We start from the raw sequence: 10,060 nt of genomic DNA, 5'->3' as shown, positions 1-10,060 counted from the left end.
GAATTACTATTTTCCTTCTGTAAATAATAATAATAATAATAATAATAATAATAAAAAAGTGTAATCTTATCAGTACAGATGAGAGTGTCACAAGATACAGAACTATATATTGAAATGATTATATTTTGTTGCCATCTCTTGTGACCGTTACAATGTAAAGGGACCATGTCGTGCCATCTGTATCTGAAACTCTTCCTTGTCCATTGCTATAAACTCAATATCTCTCTCTCTTCTCTCTGTCTCTCTTTCTCTCTCTCACACACACAACTAGATCACACAAACAATGATTCCTTACGGCGACATGCACAAGGGATCATTTGAATGTCAACAACTTCAAGTATCCTCCATTATCAGAGATGTGAACTACAGGTGATTCAGCGTGTCCTCTAATCCAACACTCTATTTTATCATTCCTAGGTTTAATGTTGTTCAGTGTAAATTTTGAGCTTTCAAATGCAACCATGTGTGATGTGTTTCCTTTGCATGTCTTGTATGTAGCTGTGGTTCGTGTGGTTATGAGCTGAATTTGAACTCCAGCAACCGCAACACTGGTCTCATAGATTCAAAGTCCATAAAGAGAGGCATCATTTCCTTCTTCTCTGTGGATGAGAGCAGGTTCACTCAGATCCACCAACTTCCCTGGTCATTTTGGATACCCTTTTTCAACTCCAAGCGCCAACAAAGAACCAAGCTCCTTTGCCGCAACTGTGCCAGCCACCTTGGCTTTGCCTACACTTTGCCCTCGCAATCCCAATCCTGGGATGGCATCTCTGATGACTCCAGAATCTATGATATAAAACTCACCGCTTTGTTACCTTCCTTCTCCGAGGAACCGACTCAAAGGTTAGAGGACATGACCAAGTACGAGAGTGCATGTTCTACTGTGGTGTTCTAATTCTGTATGGAACAGGGACATATACAGTTTCTTGTTTACTTTTGAAGCATAGGGTTGGTCGGTGGTGTTTTGTTGTGAGGTGAATCAATGTACTCTACTTTTTTATTAACGTTAGTGTCATGTTATTTTGTCAATATTCTTTATTTTCTAGAATGTGCCTGGTTGATCATATAAATCTTGTGGACTCTGCCTAGCTTTTTGTATATTGTATAATCTCCTTGTTATTTTACAATTTTGAATTTGGAACAATCTAAAGGGAAACACACCTCAAAGTGGAACAACGGCAATGGATTTTTACCTTCACCTTTTTTGTTAATGCATGCAGTAGTAATCTTCATTTTTAATTGAGGAATAGAATACTGTAAGATAAAAGAACTGCAGAAAACATACACTTCCAAAATTTCCCTTGCGAGATGACTTAGTCTGTAAAAACTTCAATGAAGGAACAAAATAAGAAAGATTTCATTCTATGCCAATAAAAATCGAAGTCCCCTACCAGTGTGGAGTTTTTCCTTTGATAAGTACCTTCCCTCAAGCCAATTTGGACAGAAGGCCAAGAAAGACGAAATCAAGAATGTTGTGTAAATGTAAGCACAAAATTCTATTTGAACCAATATATATGTATATACTGCTTTTAGTCAACCCAATTTATGTCCAGCTGTGTTAATTCTGTAAGCCATTTTTGTGGATCTTGAGAAACAGTGGGTCTAGATGGTGTCTTGATCTCAATATATACATCAGGTGATGATGCTACATCATCCTCAACTTTCTTGTCCTTGTCAAGGTTGCCCTGTTTGCTTCTCTGTCTCCTCACCTTGAGGGACAGAAGGCGAGAAACCTGATTAAGTCCACCCCACTTTTCCAATGCACGTGCAATATCAAAGCGTCCTGTGGAAAATTGCATTATATACTATAATTTTATTAGACTTCAAAGTGACTGAAACTATGGTTTGTTGTTGGAAGCAATAAAATCAAAGGTTTGGAGAGTATCTCTCAACTTACCTGCACGTTCAAATGACTTTCTGCTGGGCATAAATGAAGGGTCCATTCCCCAGCTCCTTTGAAATCTACTTATCTGCATTAACAAATGAGTTATATTCTGATTGAAGATGTAAACAATGTTATACTTATGCATGCTCTTTACATGAAATAATATTTACTATAGGTACATAACCTTTATCCTTCTCCATGTCCTTGATTTTATGAATCGCAACTTATGAATGAATTTAAGTAAAGAGAGCTTCTATAAAAGCTAAGTGCATCTATTAATGTTAAATAGAACAAACTCATTTCATTTTGCCTGATTATTTTCTTTTCTTAAAAGTGTTTGTGCAGAAATTTATGAAATAAGGTTCTGAGTGGTAACTAGAAAGGAACTTTTGCAGTTCACCTCATCATGCAAATTTTCAAGATTGTCCCAGTAACCCTTTGGTTTGCGGTGTTTGTAAGCCAGAGCTAGGTTCATCATAATTGCAATCTTTCTGAACCCCCCCATGCGATTTATAGCCTTCTCAATATCAACTCTTCCATGCAAACGAAGTTGCTTCCTCATTGGCATGAATCCTTCTTGTCCATGTTCTGCAATGAATTTCAGGATTTCAGATTTTAAGACTTCAATGTCCCTTTGTAATCCTGGAACTCTTCGTCTTTGTTGAGATAAACTTTGAGCATTGCAATCAGACAACTCTTCAGCTGAACAATAGCTGTCGTCATCTGCAAAGCCAGATGAAGCAGTTTGCTGCCTAGAATTTGTATTTTGCTTACTTTCCAAAGTATTTGATGCTGTCTGGTTCTCAATGTAGTCTCTTATTGCACACAAGTTTGATGGGAGATCTTCATAAATGACCTGAAATAATATTGTTAAAATAAATAACACTCATCTATTCAGATACAGGACATGTGTTTGAATACAAATGATTGTATCTAATACAAATGTCTCTCTAAGGAAAACAGAACATGGATAAATGAATGTATCTTGCTTCCACTTATATTGGTTAAACATACTGAGTAACTGTCTATTTTAGATGACAGAGCTTTCATTTTCTATAAAAGGTTATCTTAGGTGAAACACAATGAACTGTAAGCTTTAGCACATTGATATAGATCAACCAAATCGAATCAAATAATTCACAAACACCTCTTCCATGATAGCTTCAGAAAGGAAAGTGTCTTTGCGCATTTTTGACTCCACAGAGTACTTTAGCAGTGTATGATGATTTCCGAGTTGCTCAAAAGTCCACTTTCCCTGGAATGAGTCAAAGTCCCCTTCAACCTGTTCAAAACTGATCTCTTGTTCTAAATATTCACACAAGTCCAGCACAACACGAGCATGAAGTACCATATAAAGCAGGCCCTTACACCCTTCCTGAGTATTGATTAAATTAGGAGTTACAAAATCACACAATTTATGGATAAAGTATATGACAAGTTCATAATTTTATTAGTTACTGATAAGGTGATACTTGGGCATTTTGTTGAAGGTAGAATAATAGTTGGTACTAACAAGCAATCAAACTAGGATATAAACTGTTATTCAAATTGCACCATACCTGGAGAATGCGGACTTTATTGTTATCTCGTGATAAAATCTTACTGATAGCTAAATTTGGAACTATTCTGCAATGAATGGTTTTATTTCAAGTCAGGAAAATTAGACATGGCATCTGGCAGAATCTTCTGCAGTACACACTACTTACTCAGGAAGAGTCTCATAGGAAGACATGGCATTCCATACATCACTAACAGGAGCTTTAACTGTTATGCTTGCAAAAACACAGCGATGAACACCTCCATTTTCCTTAACATGAACACATGGAAAAACATTCATCACAAATTTAGCTCGTTCTCAGAACTAAAGCCAACACAGAAATTTTAGTTCAGGTGAGTTACCAAAAGTCCATCAAATCTACGGAGATGAATTTCATCCACCACACAAGGCCTGTCAAGACTGCAAGTTTTTCCAAATGCACCCCAATTATTGACATTCACCTCACTGGAAGACAAGGGCATAGTACCAGAAATTGAGCGAACTAAATCTTCTTTGTTTTCTCCAGGAGACAACTTATTATTTTCACTGGAAGAACTATTTGTCTTTTGGGTACATGAACCATAAATATCACTAGAAGTTTTGTCCAAGTCATTTTCTGGCAGGGAAAGTTTCTGATTTCCTGAAATAATCCTTTCAACTCTAAATGCCAAGGCTCGGAGGTTCACGGGAAGATCAGATCTGATAATCCTTTCCAAGAATATGGCTGGGAAATTGAATCTTGGTATAACATTAACTTCATAAGATACATTAGTTGATGAAGATCTGCAGGAAAACACAGTTGAAGAATAATAAACTATGTTCCAAGCCAATAGCAAATGAATACAACTTCTTAAACAGCCTTAAGGTGTTCAATGAGTTCAGCAGTAAAATAAAAATATAGTCTCTACATCATACAAGGCTGCTCAGAAATCAATGGTAAAGATTCTACCTTGTTCCAGATTTTACAGACCATTTGCCCTCAAACTTCTTAAAGTCTCCATCAACCATGGAAAAGTGAAGTTCTCGGTCCCATGCCTGGAGGAGCATTAAAAAAAAATGTATCAAATATGCAGTGAGTGCCTTCTTTGTATGAGAACAGTTCTTGAGAAAGTTTTCCATCAATCAAGTAATGGCTGTATGGCAATTTCGCTTTGGGTGCCTGGCAAGGATGCACAGTTACTTGGACTATAAAATGAACACTTCAAATACTTCTAGCTGTCTTATACAAGTTATTTATTTATTGAATTCATATACTGATACAAAAGAATAAACATTAAAAAAGTTATTGTCTTTTTTCTATTCTTATTAAGGTTTGAATTAACCATGGATTGAGTCTTATAAACTTGAAAATTTCGTGTATCCTTGCATATTATGTGTTTAACAGTGTCCAGTCCTGGGCACTCGTTACTCAGATACAAATAAGTATAATATATAATTTATAATATAGAAAGTCTGACACACAAACACAAGTTGTGGAAATTATCAGTGAGATCCGTTATTATTATTGTTCCCTTTTATTTGATGGCCCTGAACCTTTGCTGTACATAATGCATTGTTCCTGCGTACTACTTTGATGTGAGATTTTGACACCCCATAATACCCAAGTCTCTATCATATTACTGCTCCTTTGTGGAATTGCTTATTCTTTGTCTCAATTTATTGAGTGTAAGTTTAGCTATTTGTTGGAAAAGTTCAATTTAGGATAATTGGTGTTGAGATGAAATCTAACGTAGATGTTGATGCAGATGGCACCGGTTGTATGTGACAGATAAACACTCAGTCCAATAATTGGTATGAAAACATTGTTCAACATTTTGAATCCTAACAATCAAACTTCTCATGTTAAGAATTTAGTGGGTTTGTATGTATCCACTTCAATACTGAATGAAGTAACTGAATCACAGAAGAACAAAAAGTTCTTTTGAAGTGTTTACAGATGAGATGCTCACAGAATTGATGAATTCTTGAAGATCCAACACAACTCGAGCTTCTATGTGCCAATACATTGACCTTTGAAATCCTCTTTGCTCTAACCATATCCGTCCAGGATATGGGCAAGGTATTTTTCCACTGTCAAGCAAACAAACAATGCTAACAGTCATAATAATCTCATACAAAACTTTCATGAGAAAAACACTACCAATATTAGTACTGTTATCCAACCAAAATATACATTTCATTTCGCTAATCACTTCCAATTATAGTTTTCAAGAAAAAAAAAGCATCAATTATACTGTGATGAAATGGCAACATTGATTAGAGGAAAAACATCTAACTACTTACATTACTTTGGTTGGTTAAGTCTCTCATTGTCATTTTTCTCTTATAGTATCAATCATGTTTTATAAATTAATTACCTCCACACAAGGTTTGGAATGAAATCAGCGAGATGCTCATAATCAGTGAGAGCGTTCCAAGTGGATTCAATGTCAGCATTGACAGAAATTTCAGCCTTAACTCTCCTTTCCCTCCAAGAAACCACTTGAACCTCACACTGCACTTCACGTTCAACCTCTTCATTTTCTTCCTCTACCCCATTATGGTTACCATTCCCTGCTTCTTTCTCACACCGCACTCTGGGTTTGCACTGAGTTGAGGAAACCGCAATGCCCTTGTAAGCAGAGTGGGAGGGGAAGAAGAGGGTGAGAGATAGAAGCGGTGGTTTGCTTAGGAAGCGCAGCGAAAGAGGTTGTGCTCCTCCAAGGTTGGTGGTTGAGGAAGAAGTTGGGGAAGTGGTGATCATGTCAGTGGTGGAGAAGCTGAGATGGAGTGGTTGTTGATGTTGTCGTTCATGTCAGGCCATTGCTGAGTGGAGTGCATGCATGGATAAGAGCCACTACTCTTTGCTTTTGTCGTTTTCTGCTACACTTCGCACTTTTCCTACGAATTGGTGGTTCTCATGCACACACGTTGGTGTCTTTTCTTTGTATCCACAGTCTCAAGTTTTTTTTTTCTTCTATTTTTTAATAATATTTTGTTACCTCAATTTAGATAATACATGAGTATTAAATTAAATTAAGCATTTTAATTGATATGAAAAAACTGTTAATATTGAAAGTTGATTAGGTTATTATTGTGGTGATTATGGTTTGGTTATAATTAATAACCAGATAGTTAACTTTTATAATAATTCATAGTTATATTAGATAATAGCTAGTTGATCATATTCACTTGTGTGGAAAAGTTTGAACAAGGGTGCCTTTGATGGGTGTTTTGGCAACGAAGACAACAACAAAGGATAATCTGTCGCCATCAATGTTTTAAAATTTACCACCTTTTATTCACAAAACTGGAATTTCAATTTCAATTTGAATTTAATTTCATTTAGATATTGATGTTGGGACTTGTATTTTGAGCAATTTGGTCTCATTCAAGTGGACTAGGGTAAAAAAAAAAAATCTATAAAGACAAAAAGTTCCCGTTAAAAAAACCCATAAAAAATCTATGAGCTAGAGTTGATATATGATTTTCGTTTTTAAACATGAAAAAAATATTGTTTTTTTCTTAAATTGGATATATAAAAACAATTCATCTCAGTATTTTAATTATGTCAATCCAATGCAAGAAAATTTGGTAGCTACAAAACAAAGAAAATGTGATGTTTTAGCTTAGTACATGGATGAAAACATAGGAAACTTTTTCTCATTACTGTCAATCACCAATATAAAATTACTGTCAATCATAGAAATTTTTTTTTCATTAGTCTTTGGATGTTTGAATATATCAAAGTCTTCACTTTTTTTCATCATCTATTGTTGGTTCATTCAAGTAAACATCTACCTTGTTATTGTCAATCATAGATTTTGATTCATTTTGATATATTTTAAAATCCTACAATATATTACATATTAATTATCAAAACAAAACAAGAAAAAATGAGAACAATGAACACTAGGTATAAAATACTTATCGAAATAATTCTTGATCTTTTGGCCTTACTTTCTTCGATATTGGATTCAGACATGAAGATGGATTGCTTAGGAGATTGGGAAAGAGAACTACAAGAGACAGACAAGTTCTTTGCATATTCTCCAAACAACATTTTTAAATTTTCTAACGCTTTCTTAGATTTCTCTTCATAAGTTAGAAGATCGAATCTTTTATTAACAATACATTATAGGCTTCATTAGTCGGATGCTACCCACTTCCGTTGGAACATGTCAATTGGGTTCGCGTTTTTAAAAACATATCAATTATGTCCTAACTTTTGAAAAATGTTTCAATGATATACTTTTCAAAAAAAAATTATTAACGGCGTGTCACAAGTCTATTTGTGTTTTTTTTTTCATTTTTTTAAAAGATTGTTACGTTTTAGGTCCCTAGTGTGACACATGGCACTGTTAGTGCCACGTGGCAAGGTACTATCATGTGTCAGTGTCAGTATCAAATGTCATTGTCTTGATTTCAATTTAGTCCCCACATATGTTTCTTTGTTTTAATTTAGTCACCACTTGTGTCTTTTTGATTCAATTTAGTCTCAATTATTTTTTTCAAAATAAAGCAATATTGTTTCTTTCTTAAATTTGAGACCAAATTTATTATTTATATACTTGTTATACTCATATTGTCTCTCATATTTTTTTTTTTCAAAATAAAGCAATATTGTCTCTCTTAAATATGTTATAAGTAGGGGTTATGCTAATGTGTTTACTTAAAATTTGGAACACCTTCAAGAAAGCCCAATTCTCCGGATAGAACGTGCTTAACGCTATTCACATTTTGATTAGCAGTGACATTCAAAGTTGGACAATAAAAATGTAATGTCTAATTCTTTGAACATATATTCATATACAAAGGTGAAATCAACATAATTCGACAAAGGTTTCATATATACCCTATCGCCAGAGGACCAAGGCTCTACCTATATATGCTTTGCAAATTCCTCGTCACAGATATCAAAATAAGACACAAAATCTTCTATAGACACGGTAGAAAGGAAGTTAGAAGCGTAACTAGCAACTTCCCCAAGAACCTAGTAGTACATTGATAGGAGGAAAGTTAGATTTGCACCCCTTCCAAAAAGATTCCTCAAAAGTGGAGGCCTCACCCACCTTTTGTTTCCTTTCCCAGGGGGGAGGATGGGGAGAGGGAGGTCCATCAGAAGAGCCACCCAGAATAGAATCAGTACGACTTGAGGAGTTATCTTCCACAACGACAACCTCTTGTCGCTCAAAAGAAGAATAAAAAAGAGAAGAAAAAGAGATTAGAGCTTTCCTAGAGGTGAAAAACAAATGATAGAACAAATAACGATGGTTGCCAGAGTAGGGAAACCAAAGTAGAGACGCAAAATGCAAGCACGCAAGCAGAGACACAAACTCAATATGCAATAAAGGGCAAAATGAAAAGTGTGAAAGGAAGTTTATAAAGAAAGACGATGAAACGCTTGGGAAGAAGAAATGACGGTTCACAAAAAGGTGCCACAAAAACCCCTCCAAATGTTTTGTCTATTTTTCATAATTTAAAACCCTCCAATAAGAATTATCCATGTGTTAATAACAGTAGCTGAAAAAGGCACAAGGGGAGTATAAGCCCAGGAGATCATCACGAGCGCAAAACCCTTCATTAATTGGGAGAGATTAACTGTTTACCAATGTATGAGTTATAAATATAGGCTAACTAAAACACAACATCAACTACCTAGAGTCGATCTTGAGCTCATGAAATTTGCTAAAAGCATTGAGCCGATCTTGAGCTCAAAAAGATTGTTATAAGTATTGAGTTGATCTTGTGCCAAACATAATGAAAAGCGCTAAATACATCTTGGCCTACCAAAGTTATGTACTTACTCGCCCCAAATTTACATTACTATTGACAGACCTCAAATTGCCCAATATGTGTGAGATCCAAATAAGAGATTTGTATGAAAAATTAATGTCCCTAAAATTAGGAAAAAAATGATATTTATGATAATATAAACATAATCTAGGTTATGGTAAACTGAATCCAGTTATTATATACACAAAATACTTTTTTTACTGACGTAACTATCAGAATCTTTGCACGTGGACTTTCCCTTATAATATATTAATGCTCACACATATTCTGAATATTAGACAAGTTCACCTCATATTAACCTCATTTTCGGTAAGAAAAAAAAACTTTTTTTTTTATATTTATCAAACTAGTTATACCTATCTAATAAAATTATCTATTTTATTGTAACATGTAATATATTATATTTGAAGTCGGATAGTAATTATATATATATATATATATATATATATATATATTAGATTATTAGTAAATTAAAAATTAACCGAAAAGTTATACGCATACTAAAACTTTTTTTTTACTTTAAATTAAAAATATTTTGATCTAAGTGTCCACACACTAACATATTATATCAATAATTGAGTTGACAAATTTACATTAGAATGAATTTGTGAAGACTTACAAAATTTTGATATTATATCAATAATATAGAGGTAATAAATCAATAAATAAATAAACTTACAAAATTATCAGGTTGACAAATATTTTATATGATATATATATATATATATATATATATATATATATATATATATATATATAATTGAAACAAGTTTCATAAAATTGTTTTATTTTGCTCAATTTATGAAAAGAGTTATTTTTGTAATATTTTTAATAGATTGTATATATTTTATCTAAATATGAGT

The 10,060-nt window shown here is 33.9% G+C and overlaps 2 protein-coding genes across 5 annotated transcripts; one reads left to right on the top strand and one right to left on the bottom strand.

Moving 5' to 3' along the window:
* Positions 1–140: 140 nt before the first annotated feature.
* Positions 141–1,098, top strand: LOC114176905 (uncharacterized protein At4g08330, chloroplastic-like). The gene is made up of 2 exons (XM_028062100.2): positions 141–369; positions 499–1,098. The coding sequence occupies exons 1-2, from the start codon at positions 284–286 to the stop codon at positions 893–895; spliced, it is 483 nt and encodes a 160-aa protein (XP_027917901.1). The 5' UTR covers positions 141–283; the 3' UTR covers positions 896–1,098.
* A 235-nt stretch (positions 1,099–1,333) lies between these two features.
* On the bottom strand, positions 1,334–6,242 carry LOC114176903 (uncharacterized). 4 transcript variants are annotated; one of them, XM_028062099.2, is made up of 11 exons: positions 5,780–6,240; positions 5,372–5,492; positions 4,372–4,457; positions 3,785–4,205; positions 3,592–3,692; positions 3,445–3,511; positions 3,033–3,260; positions 2,660–2,741; positions 2,286–2,473; positions 1,898–1,970; positions 1,334–1,783 (listed from the first exon to the last, which is right to left on the bottom strand). In XM_028062099.2, the coding sequence occupies exons 1-11, from the start codon at positions 6,163–6,165 to the stop codon at positions 1,530–1,532; spliced, it is 2,007 nt and encodes a 668-aa protein (XP_027917900.1). In that variant the 5' UTR covers positions 6,166–6,240; the 3' UTR covers positions 1,334–1,529. The 4 variants fall into 4 exon arrangements, with proteins under 4 accessions (XP_027917900.1, XP_027917899.1, XP_085527821.1 ...); XM_028062098.2 differs by having other exon boundaries at positions 2,286–2,741; positions 5,780–6,239; XM_085671694.1 differs by having other exon boundaries at positions 1,647–1,805; positions 2,286–2,741; positions 5,780–6,242.
* Positions 6,243–10,060: the final 3,818 nt, after the last annotated feature.

Source organism: Vigna unguiculata, chromosome 3 (assembly GCF_037176805.1).
Source record: "Vigna unguiculata cultivar grain cowpea cultivar isolate G323 ecotype 2 chromosome 3, ASM3717680v1, whole genome shotgun sequence".
Classification (NCBI taxonomy): domain Eukaryota; kingdom Viridiplantae; phylum Streptophyta; class Magnoliopsida; order Fabales; family Fabaceae; genus Vigna; species Vigna unguiculata.
The sequence above is the reverse complement of the archived record's forward strand: the minus strand, read 5'-3'. Positions and strand labels throughout refer to the sequence as shown.

What these genes read in the sequence shown, in the direction of transcription:
- LOC114176905 (XM_028062100.2), top strand. Translation starts at nt 284, where the DNA reads ATGATTCCTTACGGCGACATGCACAAGGGATCATTTGAATGTCAACAA. An exon ending in ATCAGAGATGTGAACTACAG is followed by an intron (nt 370 to 498) that starts GTGATTCAGCGT and finishes TCTTGTATGTAG; the next exon opens with CTGTGGTTCGTGTGGTTATG.
- LOC114176903 (XM_028062098.2), bottom strand. Translation starts at nt 6,165, where the DNA reads ATGATCACCACTTCCCCAACTTCTTCCTCAACCACCAACCTTGGAGGA. An exon ending in TTCAAGAATTCATCAATTCT is followed by an intron (nt 4,458 to 5,371) that starts GTGAGCATCTCA and finishes ATGCTCCTCCAG; the next exon opens with GCATGGGACCGAGAACTTCA. An exon ending in TTGAAAATTTGCATGATGAG is followed by an intron (nt 1,971 to 2,285) that starts GTGAACTGCAAA and finishes TTGTTAATGCAG; the next exon opens with ATAAGTAGATTTCAAAGGAG.